A 23,994-nucleotide genomic window follows, 5' to 3' on the forward strand; every position below is an offset into this window, starting at 1 on the left:
ACGGCTGATGTCCCACGGCGCCCTAAAACAGCCGTGAGGGTATTGGGTCACTTACACGAAGGGAATAATTCCCCCTTTCACAACAATTATTACTCGGAAGCCTAAAGGCTGTTCCTTGGGCAGCCTAAACCGACCGCTAACACCGGCTGCAGGGAGGAGGTCCGGATCCGGGGTGGGCACCCCCTGCAGCGCAGCGGAGGCTCTGCCGGGCCGGAGGGGCCAGGCCGGGCTCAGTGCGGGGCCCGGGGAGCCGGCGGTGGGGACAGGGGAGGCCGCGGGACACGCAGCTCCGCAGAGAAGCGCCCGGGGCAGCCGGCCCGGCCTCCCGCAGGGCCTCGCCTCCGGCCGGCGGCGGCCCCGCGGGGCCCAGGCCGAGGGAGGCGGCGGGGCGCAGGCCCAGGCCCAGGCCCAGCCCGAGGGAGGCCGCGGGCCCGTCCTCCCCCCGCCTCCGCCTTCCCCGCCGTCCCGCTGCGCCGACCCGTGGCCGGCGGCCGCCATGGCCGGGCGGCTCCGCGCCACAGCAGCGCCTGCGGGCCCGGGGCCCTGCGCGGAGCTGCCCGATCTGGGCCCCTCGCAGGCCGCGGCTGCTGCCGGGAGCGGGCCCCGGCACCGGCGCCTCGTCCCTTCACGGGCAGCGGCCGCTCCGGCTCCGCCCGCCCGCGCAGAGCCGGGAGTTCACCCGCCGGGCCGGGCGCCGCCGGCCCCGGGAGCAGCCGCTGGGCCCCGACCCCTTGGTCGAGCCTCCAGGGAGGACCTTTTTCCTATTTAAGACGCAATGCCGAGAAAGCAGCAGGTTCGCTTCACGTTTTGTCCCGTTCGCTTCCACCCCCGGCCGAGCAGAGCCCTGCGCACACCCCCCATCACTCTGGGGGGTTTGGGGGTGAGCAACCCCGTGGCAGCCCCGGTGAAACCGAGATGTTAACTCATCCCTGCCGCTGGCACAGGATCGGTACAAAGAAAGGGCTCTTGGGCCGGGCCGGCTGCCCCACAGCAGTACCCGTGGAAGACATGCACAGCCCGTCCGCAGGGAGGGTCGGGGTCCCTGCTCCAGGCTGGCCCCAGCAGGGGAACGAGAGGAGACGTGGCGTCACCACCACCCCCCGCACAGCCCCGCAGTGGGTACCTGGGGAAGGAAGAGCTGGCCTGCGTGCTGTGGAAGGACAGAGGACCTGGGACTTCTCCAGCGCTCTTCAGAAAGGAAAGGGAAAACCCACAGTCCTTTAACATGAGCACAGACTGTCCACAAAGAGAAAACACTTGTTAATCACAAAAGCAGCATATCACATGGCATGAGCAGAAGTAAGTGCCCTTGCATGCTCATGGGAGGAAAAAAATACCACAGGAACTGCCTACTGGGACTCGGAATTGTCACCTCCCACACCTCAGTGACTTGCCCTTCTGGGGGATGTTAATAGACACACAATGAAACTTGCTCAAATGAAAATTGGAGGGGGCTGATTTGCTAGACTGTTGCTTGACTCAAATCTTACCTCAGACCACAAAACGTTGTGAATTTGTTGTTGAAGAGCAAAGTTCACTTTCAGAGAAGACAGGTCCCAACTAGCCCAGCGCTTTGTCTCGAGCAGCAGCAGGAGATGCTACGAAGGAGGACAGGCAAGTTTAGCCACCCTTTACAGTTTATTCCCCTCCTCCTCACATCCAGAAGTGGTGTAGGGGTGGTGAGAAGGTACATCTCTTCTCGTCAACCTGAAGCCCAAGAACTTGCCTAACCCCTTACAGAACATCCCACCTGCCTCCACACCAGCTCCAAAGTTCACTTTCTGCTACATGAAGAAACACAAACAACTGGCGAACAACAGTTCTGTGCTCACCTCACCCCTCACCTTCTCTAGACACTGAGCTGCTTGTGTCAGCCTTCCCCCCTTCAAGCCAGTCACAGCCTTCTCAGCTCTCATCAAGCATTTCCTCCATGGTTTTTGTAGCCTTTCCCCGCATGTTCTGTCACATCCTCTCTGAGGTGCAGGGGCTGGTTCAGAGCCACCACAAAGCCAAGCACCATCTCTGTGAGACCTTCCTGCTCCAGCACGCCTTCCACCGCAGGCACGAGGGTTGCGGCCTCCCTCCCACCTGTGCCACGCGTGCTCTCAGCCAAAGGGTCAGCCCCGCCGCAAAGCACAGCCAGTCCGGGAGCTCAATTACGTCTCTATTTGTTATGCTAATGCTATGAAATAATTTCAAAGACACATATTACAGGAATATGCAACAGCACCGCTCCCCACAGAGGACAGCATCACATCTGGAGAGGCTGCTTCCACGCACAGCTCCTTCGGTGCAGTCATTTCCCCAGGAGAGCACCTGGGAGCCCTCAGCCACAGCGGAGCAGCGGGGAGCAGCGGGCAGGGCTGCCCGTGCCGCCGCAGACCCCCGGGCGTGGGGTGAGCCGGTCTCTCCGTCGCCCAGCCTCACGCACTGAGAGCACTGACGGCGGCTGACTGCCATCGCCGGTGCCGTCACACGGGAGGACAACAAAGAAAGGCTTTGCAGCAGCGGGGAGCTGACGGGCACTGCGTGCACAAAGCAGCGCAGCAGCCAACGCAGCCCAACAGTAACGCCATCGTTTGTCAACAAGCTTTTCTTCCCCCTCTCCAAAACCAAACATTTAATAACATCAAGATGATCTTTACACGTGGAGGAACTGCTATTCCCTCCTCTTCCCAGGCAGCAGCCTCAGGCTGCCTCTCAGGAAGAGACAGCAGCAATTCAAAGACCCTTTCCTGCCATTTTATAGTGTTCTCGCACAGCAAGCTGAGCTGGCATTTACAGCTGAATACAACTTGCTGCTAGGAGAAAACTAAAACCAAGAACCAGACCCAACAGGAGTGGAGCAAAGCAAACAAAGCATCTCTAACAGGATCAGTTTAGTCTCCGTTTCCTCCCATTTTCAGCAGATTTACTAAATGCTTTTTTCTTTCGGAGAAAACACCTTTCCAGAACACCTGTGTGCAAGCGGGTCTGTCGCAGCGTGGCTGAGCTCACACAGGCAGCCCCAGACAAAGAGGTCACAAGCGTTACGCGGGAGGGAGCGGAACGCACAGACACAGCTCCATGTACCAGCTTCTCAGCCTCCACCCTCGGCAGGACATTAACTTGGCCACGTTTCAAATGCCTCCTTTCTATTTCACTCCTTAAGAACAAGTTGACAGTTACAGAGTTCCCCCCATAAAAGTTTTAATCAACTATTTATCTGAAGGACTTCTGTCCCAGAAATCCCCCAATTGGTCCTTTTGACTTACTTCACCAGCTCCACCCTTACCGTACAGATGGCATGAGCTACTGAGCACACTGGAGGGACACCACTCAGCTACAGAAATGTTTTGTTTTCTAATTTGCAAGCAAAGTTCATTTCACTAAAGGATTTACAGCAATATAGACATGTGCTTATTATAGCAGGCCAAGAACACCAATCTGACACAGCAGATTTTAATATGCTACTTCAGTGAGTACTTTTTAATACACACACACAGCTTTTTTGACCTCTGCTGTGAACTGACACTTACCAGGAAGGTGTGATGCTGCGAGTCCCTGGAACATGAGGCAAGGTTGCTCCCTTGAGATCTGAAGATACCAAAACTTGCAGCCTCCGGAGTGGCTTCTTTTGTTTTGTTTTACCTAACACATAAAGCTGACCAGTTAGACAAATACAGGATAAGATCTGGAAGCAAACACCTTCAGACAACCTGACAAAAGGGGTAGCAGCTCAGGAGAGGACCAGGCGGCAGCGCCCAGGGATGGCGGTGGAGCTGCGCCCGCCCATGAGGCCACGCCACGCCGTTTGCTCTTGCAGGCGTTTCTCAAAAGTGTGAGCTTATGGTTTTAACACACCGAGATCCCACACTGTTTCAGCACCCCAGCACACAGCCAGATGTTAATTTATATGTATCAGTGCAAAACCAAAACCACTGGGGTCACTGACAGCATCAGAATTATGCTTTTCCTAAAACAAAAGAAAGAAGTCTGTTGCACAAGAAGCAAGCACAGCTTTGGGATTATTCTATTACTGGCTCACCAAAGTTACCTTTCTCCATTTTGTTAAGAAAAAAAGTGCCACTGAATTTAGTTACACTGTAACAACATCTACTGCCAAAAAAACATTCAACAAAACTGCAGTTTAATTTCAGAAAATGTGTTAAAATATATATACACATCAATTTGACACACTGTGTTAGTTTACACAAATGATGGTCTCTCTTGAAACTGTATTTATGAAACGTACATTTTTAATTTAAATACTCAGTATACACTGCACTTAATCTGCATGTTGCATTTATTAAATACATTAAAATCTGCAATGTAACAAAACGTTTTCTGCATACGAAATTCAAAACACCATTTTAAATGAACAAAAGATGGCTCACTTCATTTATTTTTTTTTAAACAACTAGTGCATAGCACACTAGCTCAGCTCCACCAACACCAGCTGTTCTTTCTTTTTTATTTGACATTGTTCACAGACTTACATATTACAATAAGAGTGCTGGATAAAAACATGAGGTACGAAAGTGGTTCAAAGATTATAGGTCATGCAGATCATGCTAGACAGCAAAGAAAGTTGTGAATGAGAAAACACTAAATAAAAATACATAAAGAATGTGCATTATAAAATAAAAAAACTCAATTACACAGCTTTGCTTCTTTGGTTACAAAGTAGGTTGAACAATTTCACAGCTTTTTATTCCCACCCAAAAAAAAAAAAATTATACGAAATGTCAAAAAGCAGAGGAACCATGGCAATTTCTCTCTATTAGAAAGTAGAAACAGAAATGAGCGAAGTTTTCTTCATCAAAATAGCCCATCAATTATTTATTATATCACAATAACTGGTGACTACCTGTACAGATGCACTATGGTCTTCATACTTACACTCTATACAAAATTTACATTCAAGCTGGATCTTTACTACCGTAAATAAATACCAAAGGTAAATTGCCATTAGTGTTAGAAATATGCCAGGATTCTTTTGTTCAATTATTGCCTAAACATTTTATCTATTAAACGCAATCCCATCTATCATTTTACTGATACATACATTTATTAAAAAAAAATTAAAAAAGTTCTGTGACATTGTTCATGTACATTATGAAAATAGCAGCCCTGTAATAAATAAAACAAATAAATGAAACTAATGTAGGCAAATGTTACTTATATTGAAAGAACAGTGGCTCTCAAGATGAATTGTTACTTCTTATCAGACAGCAAGGCTCAAAGAAATCCACGGGAAATGGAAACCTTGGGGAGCCACCAAAGCTCTGAAAGACCTCAACGCCTGCACACCAAGCACATGGGTTCTTTGCGTTCGTAACTCCTTCCACGCCTTCCCTTGTGCCCCGATGGCTTATGGACACCAGCTGCACTTCGTGACATACCAGTGAGGGACAGCGCCTGGAGAATGATTGTCTAATACTGAAAAGGCCAAACACACAACAGAAGCATGGCTACTCGCTCTCATATAAAGTGGAAAGAACATCAGTGGCACACAAGGACAGACTGCTCTCAGGTTTTTATTTTCAGAGGAGGCAGGGAAGCTTTACGCTGAGGAGACATTCGGCTGCTGTGGAGGTTGCATTGGCTGCGGAGGCTGTGCTATCACTGCTTGCGCTTGTGAAGTGCTACTAGGATTGGCCTGTTGGGTTGAAAGTTGGGATAACTGATCATTGTTTGAAAGAGATTTTAACAGTGCGTTTTCTCGTTCAAGTAAAGAGTTTCTTTCAACTAATTCTTTTATTTGTTCCTTCAGGACTTCCACTTCTTCTCTTACTGCATACATCAAATGGCTTTTCACTAGATCCTGTGGACAACAAGTAACAGTTAGCACAAAGTGAAAGAACAGTTTCATTCCACTCCAGCCCCAGGATTTACTATTCTACTGCTTTCACTGAAGCAAGCGGTAAGCCTGGAAAACTAAAGCACTCATCACTAAAAATGTATGAACAAATCAGCCTTCAAGAGCAAATAACCTAGCTCTTTGCTTCACTGTGAAGTGGCCCTTACATCCAAAGCTTTGTTTCCAGCATTAAGTTCTAGTCACCTCGGTTACACTGAAGTCAAGGACTAGAATTACGTCCCAGCTACCCAGAACGAGAGTATCAGCTCTGAAGCTTTGACACAGAGGCAGGAGTCTGCGTTACACCATCCCAAGCACTGAGGTGTACGAGAACCAAGAAATAAGCAAGCCTCTAAATCAGCAGAAGCAAAAAATCAAACAGACACGACTGAAGCTGAACAAAATGTCAAGGATGGCACAGCATAAGTGCCAATTAAGAAAAACTAGTAATGAACTTCGCTAAAGAAAGATTTAAATATGCTATTTATTTTCAGCACGCCTTTAAGTTCAATCAGCTTGTTCACAGAAATTTGTAGGAAGATTCCTTTAAGAACACTTCTGGGCCAACAGTAAAGGCAATCCTGGTTTGTGGTCATCCCATAGTTGATACAGAAAACCCTTTTTTCAAATGACAGTCTCAGTCTGAGCCAGCTGAAGGGATGTTACAGACTCACAGAAACACAATAGAGCTGAAAACTTATGCTCAATGATGAACCACTAATCCTAGTAGAAGTATCAACTTATTTTTTACTTACCATTGCCTGTTCTATTTTGTTGTCAATGGCAACAACACTTGTACCAGAAGAACTGTAAATATAAGGAGAAAACTTTGTGAGCATTACTGTATCATTTGATTAAAACTGTGCACCCCTGGCACCTGCAGGACTCCTAGAACATGCTTGCAGTGAGAGGCTAAAGCTTCAGATTCAAGAATTCAGGGGACAATCATGGGGGTTTTGTTCTCCCTGCAGTATTGCCCCATGCAGTTAGGGCTCTTAAAAGACACTGCTCCTTCAGTTTGTAATTCCTCAGACTATGCTTATGACACTCTTAACCGGAAAAATGCATTAGAATAAACAGTAACTGCTTTGATTCCTTGCCTCATTTTTTCAGCTTTTTTCACTGTGGAAAACAGGGATTCATGGGATATTCATGAGGTCTTTACCCCTGGTTTTATTTCTGCTAAACTGCTTTTATAAAGCAGGGAAGAAAAAAAACTGTAATATTTGTTCTCTGGCTTTATTTGAAGACTACTTTCTAGTTAAAAAGTTCCTGGATCAGCAGCGTATTCACAACGGAGTGGCAGCTGGCAACAGAAGAGTGAGGTGCAACCAAAGCCCTGAACTCCATGACTGTGCTTCCTCGGTTTCAGTGAATTCTCACTGGATCATGTTTAACGCCCAAGAAATGCACTGCAGCTGGCTGGTTACAGCGAGGGTCACTCTCGTTCCAGAGACATACCAGTGCACATCAGTCCAACAGAACATCTCAGTCATCACTATCAGAATGTAGATCTACTGTGTGAAACAAGACGTTGAACTATGTCTTTAAATCCCAGGTCTTAATACTTCTGGTCTGTTTTCAAGTCACAATACAGGAACACAAGCCAGTCGCTCCCTCCTAACTCTCTGGAGTCAGAATCGGGGTGAGGCAGGGCTGGGGGTGTCCCCGTTCCATCGCCCTGTCTGGAGAGGAGCTGGGGCTCTCCCCGGGAGCTCAGACAGGGCAGCCCGCACTGCCGACTCCCGTGGAGGAACCGAGTGCTGCATCCAGCCAGGCTCTGCCCGTCCCCTGCTCCCCACACCAGCCCTCTGTTCTAGGTCTCAGCAATCCAATTTCACTCCACACCTCCGGGTCTGGCACAGGACAGCCACTCCTGGGCTATTTACCAGGCCCGCCAGTGATAACTACTGATAACGCTCCCCCAGAGATGGAAGCTGCTATCAGCAGTGTGCAGCTACGTTTAAAAAAGTTAACGTAGGGGAAAAACGCAAGGTTTGCAGTCATGCTGGGAAAGTCACCTCTCGGAAAATATGAAACATTCACTGAACCCAAGTGTTAGGAAAAAAACAATTAAGGTTTTTTAAAATTAGTACTGGCAATACGCTCAGCAGTATTAGTTACACACGTCAAAGCTCAACTACTGAGAAAGTATGACACTGTTTAGAGAAATCCATTTCAACAAGTCTCACAAGAATTGTCAGTACCTAGCACCAAGCACTTACAAGCAGAGGGAATCAGCTTTTCAGACTGAGGGAATAACAACCTCTATTTCTAAACGGAACAAAGCTTGTAACCTAAAACAAAAGCGCTAAACACCCATTTTAAAAGAAAATTGTTTCAGTGTCTTACTGTCTTCCAAGCCTCTTTCAAGCCATGTTTGTGGTAAACCTCCTCAGAATAAAAAGTATTTATAATTCATTACAAGGTTAAGTATTCTTTCCCATTTTGGATTAACATGTTTCAGATCTATCTGAAACTGTCAAAAATGTCTGTGTTCAAGAGTCACTGAAATCCCCCAGACTGCTCCATGTCCCTGACACAGCCTTTCATGAACACCACTCTAGACATCAGGTGAGGCATCTCTGAAGAGATAAGGAGGAGAATAAAGCAAACACCACACTTCTGCATCTTTACAGTGTAATTATACACCTTTCGTCAGTGCTTTTGCAGTTAAATTTGAGATTGGGACTTTGTTCTTCTATTCCTGTTTCAGCTATTTTGCAATGTGACTACGTAAAAAATAAAGTCCACTACACCACTCCAAGTGAAGGCATTTGATCGGTTCCATGAAAAAGCCTCTCGAATGGGGGACCAGCAGCCTTCCCCTTCCTCACCGAACACCTGTACCGGCACGGCACGCTGCTGCAGTGCCTTGCCCATGCTGTGCCTCGTGCTCCAAATTCTCACCTGCCTTTTACAGGAGTGCAGCGTTCACAATGGGGGTGTAAGAACTGTCCCTCCCCACAAGCACAATTGGAATGCAGCAGCGAAACTACTGCTCTCCCACCTCTATTTTACACTTGAAGTGATACTAATAGTGCTGAAAGCCCTAAGTACTCAATACACTACTTTTATTCATTTTAACAGTCGTGTTGCCCGTATCCCCAGAGCAGCTTGAGCTATTATCGAAGTACCAAGCCCAGATTCCTGAGCTGCTCCCTGCACAAATCCCGGTGCCCATCCGCCCGGCACCACGCAGACCACTGCCCGCCCGCCCCAGGAGAAGGTCCGTGCTGACAGAGCAGCCTTCAGTTAGTCAGATGCGGCTTTATCCTGATGCTAATATTTTGCTTTCTAAAAGCATATGAGAACTACATTTTATGCTAGCACAATTCCCATATGATTCTCTTCTTTATTCACTTTACAGCGCTCCTCTCAGTAAATAGCTCCGCTACCACCTGTTCTTGGTACAGTCCAAATATGCTGGCAAATCTTAAGATTTTCTATTTTTCTCAAATCCTTGGCTGTTGATATCAAATCTCAGTTTGCATTAATATATTTTATCCCATGACTGCAGAATGAAATTCATACATACAATCCAGTCCTTATGAAAAGGCCAGGAAAAAAAAGATAAGAATCTGTTAAGTAAGTCTTTTTGGATCTCATAAGAATCCATCAAGCTGGAAAGAGTTTGATACATTCTGCAAGTGCACCATCCATTGTACAGCCAGTGTCTCAACTAGCAAATCCCTGAGTTAGAAAGACACTATTTAGCTCTTATGAAAAAAAAAAAAAGACCAACTAGTATACCATGCTTTTAGACAAAGTCAATTGCTCCAGGAACTACTGAAGTCTGCCAATGGCTGTCAAAGCTGTAATACATAAACACAAATCCACATCAAGTAACACAGGGCAGTTCAAGGGATGCATTAGGCACATAATTTTTATGTCACTGCAAACTGCCCGCCCTCCCCTCAAACTGAGCGCTTGCAGCCAACCAGCTCCCATGCATGCACACTCTAATTTAAGAAAACAATTCAGCTTGACTTGGGCCTCCAAGTCAAGGCCAGGTAGGTGAAGGCTCTGACCAGAAAGGTTATACTGGTATGCCATCATCACTCCGAAGCCCATCAAGCACAAAGCAAGATTTATAGTCAGCAAAAATGACAAAGATTACCAAGTACAGTTTGTCATTTCCAGACGGATGCTAAAACCATAATTTTTCTACCTTACACACCAGATAGACAAAACCTTATTTAGTCTGAGAAATCCTCATTTTTGATTGTTTAAAAAAAATCCTAGTGGTTTAAACATAATTTTTTCACATTTTACTTTTAAAGACTGAGGGGAAAACTAGACTTTGCTAGTAACACTGCTTAGCTATAGCTCACTTACAATCAGGTGTGCAGTGTTTGGAACAAAGTGTTGTATCAAAAACCTAAAGCTTGCACCCCGGAATTCTTTATGCTGTACTTTAGGCATATTTCTCCTCTGTCTACAACTCAAGAACGGCATTGTCATTTTATTTCAAATGTCTTGCAAGGTGACAGAAGTGTCTTAGACAATCATGTACATACAGATTAAGAAAATGGGAAGAGAACTGGTCAATCTAAGTGCAAGTCTGATTTCATTATAGGTTATACAATATACAGCAATCACACTTTCCACAACGCAGCGCGTTCTTAAAAGCCTCAGTGTAATTCTGACTCCATTGCTGCAAAAACGTTTCCTATGGGGACATGGTATCCCAGGAGTACGGTAAGATATTATTGGAAAGATGATTCAGTATCATCAACAACCTATAATATTGTTAAAAAGTGTTTGGTAGCCCTGTTAGCACAACCTGTACCAGTGTACAGCTTCACTGAAAATATATAATGACCAAAGAAGTGCTCTTTGTAAAGCGTAATTTTGCAGTTCAAGAAAGCTTACTTACTACAGACTATTCCAAAACTTGAACAACACTGTTCACAGAATGGGAAATTGATTAATGGAAAAAAAGAGGACAAGTGGATCAGAAGACAGCAAAAAAGGTTAATGTCTTAATGTTAACTTGTTAATGGTCAGAGGAAAATTTAACCATCAACATCACCTCACATTTGTAGGCACCAAGTCCTATTTCAATGGTGGATTCAACTAGCGCCACCAAACTCAGCCTGGTGTTTTCACCATTAATGGCTTTAGGTACAACTACCATCCTTCTCAGAGACACGATCTCAACTTCAAAATTCACTCTGAAATCTAGGTAGAAGGACTAGGAATCAGACATCAAAATAAAGGCATGTGCAGCTTAATTCACTCTGTATGCTTGTAAAAAGAACACAGTGGTTCATTTTTAGAGATTCCACAGTCCTCGATAATGTATTTTATGCCAACATTGGATGCATTCGGAATGAGGGTTATAAACAGCCCTACCTTGGCACTGTCAAGCACTAGACTAGGCAATAGCGTTCCACATTGAAATGAGACTGCAAATCCTGCTGACTGGATGACGTAAACCAATTTTGAAGCCTCAGGCTTTTTAGTCAGTAATAAAAAAATATTCTGAATTCAGCTGTACTACTCATTATCTGCATACTACTTTCCCCGAGGAATTTCTTCGCAGAAAGTCACCCCCCAAAAGACTGCCAAAACACATGAGTTTTCTTGCTCTTGATATTTCTTTTAAATTTTCACATCAAGAGTTACTGTACTATTCCCCTCATGCTTTTAGATACATAAAACCTATGGCTCAACATTGCTAATCCTTCAAGAGTGGAAAAGTCTGCCTGCAGAACAGACTAGAAAAGGGTCACCGATGCCAGCAGAGTCTTGCCCAATGGCCTCTATGAGACAACTCTGCCTTTAAAGCACTAGATCTACTTTGCTTTAGGCAAAAGTGGAAAAGACGTTACACGCTGCAGTCTCAGACAGACATCCCTGAACCAAGCATCTCCCCTAGCTCTTCCAGCCCTTTCGTTGTTACTGCTTTAAACCAAACTATCAAGCAACCTTTCTGGAAGGAAGAGTCTGGTACCTTGAGGCGCTCCCACATCTGTTTTGCTCACAAGTCACAAACTAAAACACTGCATTAATTTATCCTTTCCCCTCACTGGGTTACTCATTTATGAGCTTAACCAGTTACTCTTCACGTCTTACCACCAGTTGAGCTATTTAGTCTGTCCAGAGAAACCTTATATAGTCTTGAAACAGTCAAGGCATGTTTAATTAGCCTCCATCCAATTATGAGATTTTATAATGATAGCTTCCCAATACAATCAATTATCCAGCCTTGAAAGAGTATCTGTGCAAGTCTTTCAGATTTTCATCACCGTTCTTTGTCAAAGCTGTGTGAGAAAGTCTGAGGCAGTGAATTCTCAGCCTCAGGATTACCGGCAGGTGCCTGGCTTTCCCTGCAAGTCTACTTAAGCTCCACCTTAGTCAGCTCCTCCGTCAGAGACGTACTTGCTTCCATATGACAGTTAACTTTTCTTCAGTTTTACATGAAATTCTGAAGATTGGTTATTCAACACAACATCATAACTGATCTTAGAAGCAACGCATGAGCTCTGTAAGAGACAGAATACTTCTGGGGAAAACCAACACGTTGAGTTGAATTGTTTTAGGTTTGGGGTATTTTCGACATCGAAGAAAAACGTGGCTCCTTCATAGTTTTGGTAAGACTGAGTTACACTAATGAACCAAACACTCTTCCCTATACATCAGGACAGTCCCACTGTGCACCACTCCCATGAGAACGAAGCAACACGAAGGAACACATTAAGCACAACACTGACTGGATCAGTGTGTTACATGAAATGTTAGACTCATCCTAAGATTCTTTTTACATTTCACATGGAGTTTTAGACTTCTAATTTCAAATCAGAAGAGCTTCACCCCTAAAAGAACCTCCAGATAAGGTTACAATTAAAAAGTGAGATGTGTAACTCGTGACTTTCTCCTGTCCACAAGAAGAACATCTCATTTAATAGAAAGCCACCAAATAGGGAAATGGAAATTTGGCAAAATCCATCACATGAAGAGATGCTGTCTAATTCATCACATTTACATAAGAAAGATGTTTACCAGCAACACTTAGAATACATTTACTTGGGTGCTAATGTGGAGAGAAAAATCCACATTTTATGAGTTAATTTATATTGTGAAGGTTTAATGATTCACACAAAAATGCCATGGAAACATAAATCCTACTGCTTTAAATTCAAGTCTACCAACAATGGCTGCTTTAGGCAAACCCATCTGAAGCTCCTACGGCACTGTTACCACACAAAGGCAATCCAGGCCCAGAATAGCAGACACCCAGACTCATGTGAATCTGCCAAGAAGCTGTTATTCCCCTTCATCTTCTCCATAACCATGCCAGTTGAAAAGACAGACCCATGAGGCTTGTGCCTGTAGCAACACCTCTGTGAACACTATGTAGAAAAACACTTGCAGGCTTCCTGCAAATGTGCCAGTAACAACTAGTATTTCACTAACATTTAATGGTTTGACTATTACCAGTGCTCTTCCCTGCCATGGTGTGTTAGTGAAAAATAAACAAGTCTTTATTTTACTGGAGCAGTTTAGCAATCTTTTAGTGTCTATTGCAATAGCATGTGGTTAGCTTTGCTGACTTCAAATGGTCCCAAGAGATGGCTGCTCATAGGAGAATAATCCATATTTGTTAGGAAAAAAGCATACTGAAATGACACTGGAAGATTTTCTATTATGTTTGCACTAAAATCTCCTAACTCAAGCTCCTGAGGTTCACAAACTACTTCTGAAGGAGCTGCAAAATGTAATTAGAGAGTCAACTGCCAGCAGGCTTCAGATCCTTATGTTCTGCAGCAATGTTTTAACTCCCACATTTTGGGATAGGGATAAAAAAAGGGGTTCTGAGGAAATTAGAAGAGCTTATGGTTCTCACAGGAAAGATTTTTCTTTCACAAACTGGAGATCACAAAAAGTTACTGGCTATGCCCTTGAAGTTCCCTCTATTAGGTTTTCATTGGAAGTTTATTGTAGAAAGCTTTTGGTTTCACTCATCTAGTAAAGACGAACTACGTACGTGATCTTAAGAAAATCTAATAACTGGGGTGTAAATGCAAAACCTGCTAAACCCTGTCAAAGACTTTGGAATTTGAACAGATTAGAAGTTTAAAACTTGCATCAATCCTGATGAATTTAGTTCTGTGTTTTTACAAATACTTGTTTTTACCACAAAGTGTTCAACAGCAAAGATGCCAGACTATTTTAAAGGAAGCCACCAACATTCTTTTACCTGAAATTAATGTTTTTCTATATCCCATGCTTCCAATACTTGCTTCAGACATTGTATGTAAACTTCAGATTTGTGAAGCCTCAATCTTAATCATTAATTACTTGATTTTAGGGTTTTTTTGAATCAGCTTCCTTGTCTGAAGAATTATTTCAAATTGAGACATGAAAATAGAGAAACAGATGAAGGCTAGACCTTGAAGTGAGCTTTTGGTCTATGTATCAAATTTGTATTCAAACCCCTGAAGTTTGTTTCAGTTAAATAATGAAGTCCTTGGAACCTAAAGACCAACTCTGTCCCATAAATACAGGAAAGTGGCATCATCCAGAGCTAAAAGCAAAAATGCAAATTTGTCCAAGTTTCTGCTAGGAAAGGAAGATGTGCTTTTGAAACTTAGCCTAATGCTAGCACTTCAGCAATAAAAAAAAAAAAAAAAGAGCAGGATGCATTAGCATTACTTTTAACCATCAGTGTTGTACAATATACAAATTGTTGCCAAGCAAACTTTAAAGGATTCAGTTAAGCTTTGAAAGTTGAAAAGCCTCTCAAGTCAAATACAGCCAGTACAATGATGAAATAGTTATCAATACTTCAATAGCTAAACAAAATTTATATGCTACAGAGCTTGTTAAGCAGAAGTATTGTGACAAGCCAGAGCATCACAAGGCATGAAGTAACATAATCACTAGGACTTCATGTTGACAAAAAAAACCCCCGTCAAAATCATTAAAGTGCGGGAAAGAAACCGTTTGCAGCTACTGATGAATTAGTAATGCATCTCTGACAAGTCATATCCGTAACAGATATGACTGTTGCACTTCACTGCAGTTTCTCGCCGTGAGTTCAATGCTAACTTCGTAGATTTACTTTGTCCTTGTATCTTGCCACGGTTCACATTTATTCCCCATCGAGCTTTACTTAAGCAGAATGAAAACAAGCCAGAAAGCTTCCTTTCCTGGTTTTGAGACCAAAAGATTTTAACTCTGCCAAAATTGTGTTTAAATATGACATTTTCACAACTTGTTTTCTGATACAGGGCTCAATAGCCAAATGCCAAAAAGTTTCCTTTTTATTGGAAAAGGAAGCTGTCAATATTTTAGTGAAGGTCAGCTGGTAGCTGACTAGCATTAAACTCTTTCAGCTTACACATTATGCATGATACACACATAATGGAAGGAGGAAGAAAAAAAAGTCATGTCATTATTTTAGACTTAGTTTTAAGTTTCAGTATGGATACTTCACTTCCATGACTGCTTTTTGACCTTCAGGCTGCAGAAGCCCCATATGAAGCTCTAAACACAAGCAGCAGTTCTGTGCAACAAAAATGCCGAGAAACTTGCATAGAGCAAAGCTGTTCATGCGTACCTCAGCACGTATGCATTCCATACTTAAGCATTCATACCTATCCCAGAAGGTCTTTGACTCACGTAACTTGTTGAAATGGAACGCTTGGTAGAATGCAGTTGACGGATTCCTACGAGATCCAAGAATCAAACAGACATATTGAAAATGGGTACGTAATAAAAATACTAACTCTTATTCAACCTGCATTACAAAGTAAATCATCTGTCCAGACAGGTTAAATTTAAGTCCAAAAGTTTAGACTTCACAGAATGCCTGAAGAATAGTTTAATGACTGAAAGGCCCGATTCAAAAAGAAAAAGTAATCCTCGAGCCCTATGGATTTTTGTGCTATTTCAAGTTGCTACTGTAAAAAGACAACTGTAAAGCTATTAAAGAACCATCTCACATCACGCTGACAATCTTGTGTAGGTAAGCTGTATACCACTCTAATGCTATACATATCTAAAATCAGAAGATACCTTTCGCAGTTTTCATATTTCACAAAATGCCTCTGCAAACGGTACCCAGTATTTCTATTCTACTTAGCACCCTACTTCACAGTCAAGATACACAAGTTCTCCAAAGGGACCTAGAAGTCAGAGCTAAATACGCCACATTCAAGCCATGACAGATGAAGTTACAACTGAAGAACAGATCAAGTTAAAATTGAAAAGCGGAATCTAAAATATCCCTCCCTTTGTAAGCGGTTGTCAGTCATCCTCATGCTGCCCCTTCTCGACGTGCAGCAGGGCAGCTGCTGTTGGGAGGCGCTTGGCCAGGCGGTAAATCAGCGCCCCAGCTGCCAGCCTGGGGCTCACAAGCCTGCAGGCTCCAGGAACCCTGCAGAAAGCTGGACTACTCCCGAGATAGCCTGACCCTCCTTGGTCTGCGCACATTTGCCCCACAGATGGCAACTATACCAAGAGTGTAATTTAAAGATCTTAAACCTCCAAAGCCTCATCAGAACACTTACTGTTTACAAGATACTGGATGAAGCAAAGTCAAAATTCTCTACTGCTAGTGGCTGTATCAGAGCATTATACTTAAGCTTAGAAATTCCTTTAATTAATACTGCACTTCACCCTTACACTGATACAGCTATACCAGCCCTAGAGAAGAATGCAACAGCTTAGCTGAAAAATCTTCAGAAAAGCTAGTATTAGTTCAAATTCCCTTTAAAGACAGTTTTAAAATCAGAAGTTTATACCAATGGTAGAAGCACAGGTGCCCATTCCTCTAAGTTTATGGCAAGAATACTTCTTAAACCAACTTGTATTCAAGTTATTTAATTATTTTCATTTAATTACAATTACTGTATAGTTAAAACCATAGAACAAAACAAAACCAAAAAAATCACAGCAGCAGCACCATAACAAAACACTCTCTGAAGTAATTTGATTCCCATGGCAGGTGTATACCAAAAACCTCACAAAGATTAACAACATTTGTGCATCAGCAATGATGAGGAATCACTTGTTTGAAGTGTTTGTCACTCCTTCTCCCAACCTTCACCACTCTACCCTTCAAAAAAAAAAACCCACACCTCCATGTGAGTCTGGAATTTAGCTTAAAACCTGCTACAGAAGTTGCTTGATCAAGCTGATAAATATCCTGCTCTTATGTTGGTACTACTTATGTTTTCATAAAAAGTACTGAACACTTGAGTGACAACTAAATACAACTACTTATAGGAAGAGCAACACAACAGCTCAAGGACATTTGAGTGATACAGGGACTTAACATATGGAAAGCAATTGGCATCTGCAGATCAAGAGAGCATTCCTTTGTTGAAGGCAAGGAGAGGCCCAAGCTTGTCTTTCTAATTCAGTTGTCTGTGAGGAGTATGTAAAAAGTCTCTTCCTCAGAAAGTGACTGTAAATAGCAAGGCATTTAACTTCCAAGATAAATTTACTTGCAGCATATAAAACCTTATTTCTATTGTTAGGTATAAGAAGTTGTGGTTTATAACCACGCGGCACGTATTTCATAGGGTCTATTTTTACACAGATACCCTGTATGCTATATATTCTTGTACTACTCTTAAGCACGTATCTGGAAAGGTATCAAAAAGTTTTCCTTGTCAAATCCTCATTTGTACCCCCTGCTGTAGAAATTGCTTTTGCATTACTTCAGACAATTAAGAGAACATTTTTTACTCTGTAGATGTATTTTAGCAAGATGTTAATTGGAGGGGGGGTTTGTGCTACCTAAACAGGAGAAGCAAATCCACAGAGTTAACATGAATGATGCCTAGTGTGCAGGTCTGAACTAATACGCTGGAGTTTCAGACTATGGGGGCATCTATTTTTAACCACAAACAGTAAAAGGTTAGAAAATTACTAAAAACTCCTTTCAGTTTGCAGAAACAATTGAGAAAATAGCTTACAGAAGTAGTATCATCCAGCCTGCTGCTGCGTCACAGCTGGACACCAGAAGCCTTTCTGATACCGCCTTAACCGAACGCGGGGACAGTCTGGGCCAGCAGAGCAGACTCCTTGGGTCCCCTCACTGGCCACCGCCCAGGTCCCAGAGGTCAGGACTCGGTCCCAGTTGTCAGTAGAGGGACAGAGCGGGGCCAGCAGCCAGCCATCAAGGGGATGTCCCTGGCGCTGAACAGAGAATGAGAGCCCACCTCCTCTCCCAGAGAGGGGCACCAGGCACTTCTTCCTCTCTATCTGGTTAGAGAGGGGAACAGGTACTCCCAGGGACAGAGAGGCTCGATTCCAGCCCCACAGACTGTGACAGACAACTAGTTTAGCATGCTTTAGCATTCAAACTGCATCTCCATTGGTAAAAGTGCCTCCATGTCTCCATAAAGAAGTCCTACAACACATATTGTATTTATTTCCTTTAAAATCTCACAAACATCAATATTCACACCACACTCCGATGGTATGGTTTCTAACAACAGTTTTCATGCAACAGGAGTTTTATCTAAATTTAAAGGATGAGAATTTATTCAGTTCTCCGAATAGCTGAAACTTCAAGTTGTCCCTTTGAAAGGGAAGTCTAAACCACATCCAAAGTCTCACCTCACATTCAAGAGAGTATCCTCCCACTGCCATTAATCAGGACAAGCACATGTCAGATACAGACTGTATTCTAGAGAGCTCTGCTTCGCTAGAAACCATGCCCATAAAAACTGGCAATTTTTCAAGTATACAGATAAATGCCTTTTAGCTTAAATAATGATACTGGCTGTGGAAGTGCCAGGTATCAGCCTGGCATACAGAGGCTGCTGAATAGAAGCCTCCTTCCAGCTACTACCTTTGAAGGAGGAATAGTAACATCATTCCTTGTTCAGGGCATAGCTGAGGCTACGTTTCAGTCTTCAAACTACTGACCAACATCAGCAATTGAGGGCAACAAGAGGAACAACACGTGAAGAATACCACTTTTATTTTTCCACCTTGGGGGAAAAAAAAAAAATTCACACTAGACTACCTCAGACTGTTCTCTCTCTCAATACCACTGACTATTATTTTCATTAACTTTGAGAACAGGAATGATCCAGAAGACTAAAAAGGCCTACGCACCTGTTTTTGAAGAACATGAAAATAACAGGTCAGGCAACTCGTGCTCAATGCCTCAAAGGAAAACCAAAGCAAAGCAGGATCGCCTATTTATTATTACCCAGACAGCAGCAAGCCAACACAGATTGCCTTTTCAGAAGCTGATGCCAGACAAAAATTCCTTCTGAGAAAAATGAACAGGCCTCATAGAAAAAACACAGAAGTGATCACGTTATAAAATTAGTAGAGCTTTTAATGCCACCTTGCATGACATTTTTGTAAGTAAAAACATGGCTTATACATTGATAACTACTCTGTACACGTGGCTCTCCCATGGTTCAGTGGAAGGATGCATCAAACTGAGCTCTCCAGGGGTCTCCTCTGAGTGTGTTATAGGACACTTTAATCCATGACTTGGGCTGTGGAGTACAGACTATCTTTATACCTGCAGATGATCTGCAAGCACTCTGGACAGCAGGAATAGAATTCAGGAAGATCTTGCCCAATTGGAGCAATGGTCTGAAATAAAAAGGATGCAATTCAATAAGGATAAGCATGAAGTATTATGCTCTGGTAGCAATAATCAGCTGCACAAGTACAAAACATGGAATGAGTAGCTGACTGCAATTCCACAGAAGAGAATTTAAACAGAATTTAAAAAACAAAAATCTTGCAAAGGTGTCAAACAGGATGTACACGTACTAACTGAAGTCTTGTTGGGCCTTTCTGAGCCCCTAGCTTACGTTTTATGGCCAGTTTTGAATATCAGCTCTCCAGAAGAATATAATCCTACCAAAATCCAGGTAAGACCACTAGAAGAAATGTCATATTAATTTTTTTTTCCCAATAGTAAGAATCACTGAGTAGGAAAATTAGGCATTTGAAAGAGATGAGAGACACAGCTACAGGCTTCACATAGTTTAAAGTATCTGCAAAGGAGAAGAAAACGTTCTCGTACCTGTTGGGTATAAGCACAGCACAAACATTATAGGATTTAATGGCAGCAAAGAAAATTTAAAACTACACATCAGAATTGTTTTCCAGACCAATAGCAAGGAATAGAAAAGACTTCTTAGAGAGGTGGTGGGATTCCCATACTTGTCATTCTAGAAGAGATCATTACTGCTCCAAAAGATTTCAGGCCCTCAAGTCTCCAGACCAGCCCAGAGGCCCATCTTTCACAATTCTTTGAGAATTCAGGACATCACTAGCAAGAGCTTTAAAGCAGAAGTTCTGCCTTTGAATAGGATCAACTCCTGTAGGAACCAAATTTAACTATGACATAGAAAAGAAAGAAGTAAAGAAAGAGGCTAGCTTACACTCTGAAATCAAACTGCCTTTCTGCTGAACTGTAAAGTCCATGTCTTTTTTTGGTGGAAAGTGAGAAATGACCATTCTAAAATAAAATTATTCTTAGCTGCAGACAAAACTCAAACCGAAGCACCCAGTTTAAGATTATAAAGTATCAGTAAAACATCCATTATTCTTGTGTTCCTAGTCTTAGAAGTCTTAATCATACAGCGATGCATTGGTAGGACTGGGAGTTCAGCAGCAAGCTTCAAGTTTCCTACCCTTTGCACAGAAATCCATAGCAGCCTGACAATATGCCTGTAAATAAAACTGCGTTCTTCAGCCACATTTATCAGAGACATTAGTATGTTACTTTGTACATCTACATTATTTCTGCAGTGCCAAAAGTGAACTAAACACTTAGAGAAAGTGACTCAAAAAGAGCCAGAAGATGAAATCAGCAAATAGAAGTATTTAGCCTTTATGCAATGTCAGAATTATTATTTAACAATCAAGAGACCTGGTGGTAAGCACACAGTCTGAGCTTACTTAATAGAACTATCAGCATGTACAGATGTGTTTTTACTATGGTGATCAATAAGGAAGCAAGGCATTAAAAAAAAAAAGGAAGGTAGAGCCATCAACTGCCCAATTTGATGTGCACTAAAGGACAACAAATTAATCCCTCCTTAGTCTCTAAAATTTATAAAAGATTGGATGTCTTATCACCCAGAAGCATTTCAAACCCAAGTTAGTTTTTAGCTATATGTCTTACTGATCACCAATAAAAGGCTGTATTTAACTAGGTTACCAGCTATGACCTGCAATGAAGACTGATTACAGCTGGTCTCCACATTAAAACACTGGGCATGGTTTATTTAGGATGGGAACCAGGGGGTTTCAATCACTTGATCATAGTTTATCAGGAATCTCCCAGTAAAGTTTACAGCATTTCGAGATTATGTTTACACTAGTAACAGAATTCCTTCTCTGTCTCTCTTCTTTTAAAAGAGGTTTCACTTATTTATATTGCATTATATTTAAAGCAACTGCAGCTCTGAATCAGATTTATCTCATAAGACTCCCCCTACAAAACAGAGTAACTGGAATACAGAGCATTGCAGGAGAGAATTGACAAAGACTAAACGTGGGGAAAGTCAGTGTGGAATTAAGGATTAAAAAAATCTCAAGATTAAAGTTGTTAAGTTTTGTGTTTAATTACATATTCTGTTCACTTAGTTCCTTAAAGCCATTATACTTGAAATACACACCCTGAAAGACCAGCAAGAATTAGACACTGCTACATTCAGTTTCAGGCACATTCTAGCTACAGATGACAGGAAAGTCTGACTCAATTAGCAGCCTGGCATGATGTTTTTTGGGACAGTGGCTCTCAACCACCATGGTGGACTTTAAAGGGGTTCACAGGCTACTTCTAACTGAAAATATTTTAAGTGGCAAGAAAGCATACTGCATGGATCTGATCTCCAACGGAAAAGTCAAGAGATACACAGATTGAAGTGCTAAAACCCACCAAAGTGGGACATGCTTAACAGCAGTTTTGTAATTGAATTGAAGAGGAAGAAGATGAAGGAACACCCAGATGTACTACACAATCTTTAGCAAGACAGTGCCAGTAGCACCAGCACTCCATTTCAGCTGCTTTCAAACAAACTACACCATCCCTTCCCAACACCATCAGAGATGATGAAAACCACCTTCAGGTAACTTTTCTGAGAGAACTGAAGAAGCACACATCACCTGAAGTAAGACAGGGAAGTCTGACATCAGCAGCTCCATTTCAACTGGCTGCATCTCAAACTCCTGGTGTCTGGATTTCAAGTATCCGCAGAGAAAGAACTAGACTATCAGACTCCTTGCCACAGCAAAGGTCAGAGCAGTAGCCCGTACTTTCTTCACCTTGCTCTCAAAAGACGATTTTGGCAAATAATCTGCACTGACTAGAAATCTCTAAGGAGAGGTGAATGAGAGATGACTGTCTTTGCACTGGGTAAGAAGGTCTGGTGGAGGTGTTTCACTAACCACTTGCTTGCTCTGTTGAGATGCTGACATCAGCTTTCTGGGGCTTGGCCCTCTAAAAAAAGACACCAGTGACATTTTTCAGTTCCTATGAATGCTAGGGAAAAGAATAAAATCACTTTCACAAAAGCTGGTAATGAGAATGCATCATGGACAAAGCAGGTTAGATCAACATTAACAGTGGTCAGACCAGAGGGATGTGGCAAATAATCTCGAGTACTTAGTGAGCAACGGTTGGAAGCTTCTCAAACGTTCCAGCCCACCCTGAACAAAGAGCAGTCACTGGTATCACCACATGCCCTCCCCTGTGGACAATCATCATTCTCCTCAGTTATACCAGAGAGATGCCAATGATTTCTTCTCTTGTCCCAGCACTGTGTAGTTGTAGAAAACACTTTTATACTTGACTCACCACTGCATTTTAAAACATACTCAAAGCCTTTAACAGTCTTGTAGCAAATTAGAGCAGATGCACTATACCATTTCATACCTTTACTGAACTGACAGACCTGAGGTGATGCTGATTTGTGAGACAAAAGGTGATCTAGCTTCACTTCTACACTTTATTATTATTTGATAAAATAGTAGCAAGGGGTTTTCTTCCCCCAAAGAATCTGACTATTGACTATGAAAATCTGGTCTAAAAAAAAAAATCAAGCAGCATTTTGACACAATATTAAATTCAAACTCACTTAACAGGCTACAATAATTTATTATCAAGAAGTCTTCTACAAATATGAAGTTCCTAGCTATAAAATCAGGATCGTTTCTCCTACTATATACTCTGGAGAACAGCTAGTGCAAAACATTATGAAACACGCAGGCGTTTCATAAAGATTGGCTTTACAGAAGCAATTCAGCAATTCAGTTTCAGGTGGAGCTGCACCTAGTTATTCACTTAAGTCTACCAAGTTTTGCTGCTGGTAATTCAAAGCCTTCTCTGATTAACATCCCTTTGTAGTTTCTGCCTTTCAAGTCTCTGGCAGACACTAAATCAGTAGAGCACAGGATCATGAAAAATGAGACAACATTTCCCTTGATTTTATTACATTCTTTGAAAGCATGAGTCCAAGATTCCATAAAGAAAGAATAAAAGTTTACGTATACTGGCAAAAATTAAGGCCAGTAATACATCATGCTTCACAGAGCCTTGGATTAATTAAACAGTGGCCTTAAGATGCAACTAAACAACAGGCAGTAATAATTTTATTAATTAAAATAAAATTACCTGTGTTAGGTAATAATAATTCAGTATTTCTGCAGAAGCTTTGCTGCAGAGTTCAAACAGTAAATTCTGATACGACTATTTGATACTAATCATGGAAAGAACAACGCAAGTGCTCATCTTCTAAATCTCTTCCTACTTCTTCCTGATTTCAACAGCTGCAACTCAGAACTCCAGGGTCCAATTCTCTCGGGTCCCAGCAACTGGTCCCCAACCTCCAGGAGTCCTGTAACCATAACAACTTAAAGTCGTCCAGGGCTCACCGATGATCTTTTCCATCCTCTACAACCCATCTTCCCACTCCCCAAAGCCAGGCACGGTGCACTCTTGGTTCCAGCCAGGTCACCAATGCTTTCCTGCTCTTCCTCCCTGCAGACAGCATCATCACGGACACGCTTACTAAAATACCACCTGCTAATAAAGCCAGGCTGGTTTGTGACAGCCATGGTTGTCAGTCAGGCTGAATACATAATCTTACAGATTGTGTAAACTATTCTGAGTGATTCTGTTCTCAAATCAATACACCTCAAGTGTAAGA

The 23,994-nt window shown here is 42.6% G+C and overlaps 1 protein-coding gene across 3 annotated transcripts in view; it reads right to left on the reverse strand.

Moving 5' to 3' along the window:
* Positions 1-4,220: 4,220 nt before the first annotated feature.
* The window catches only part of TSC22D2 (TSC22 domain family member 2), a 30,306-nt gene continuing 10,532 nt past the window's right edge, over positions 4,221-23,994 (reverse strand). Inside the window, exons 2-4 of one of the 3 annotated variants that reach the window (XM_074834453.1) lie at positions 15,448-15,519; positions 6,598-6,649; positions 4,221-5,806 (exon numbers count right to left, since the gene is read on the reverse strand). In XM_074834453.1, coding sequence (XP_074690554.1) covers positions 5,546-5,806; positions 6,598-6,649; positions 15,448-15,519 — 385 coding nt within the window. In that variant the 3' untranslated portion in view covers positions 4,221-5,545. Of the gene's footprint in view, positions 5,807-6,597; positions 6,650-15,410; positions 15,520-23,994 lie in introns of all 3 variants that reach the window. The other 2 variants (XM_074834455.1, XM_074834454.1) reach the window with 2 other exon arrangements.

Source organism: Strix aluco, chromosome 9, assembly GCF_031877795.1.
Source record: "Strix aluco isolate bStrAlu1 chromosome 9, bStrAlu1.hap1, whole genome shotgun sequence".
NCBI lineage: Eukaryota > Metazoa > Chordata > Aves > Strigiformes > Strigidae > Strix > Strix aluco.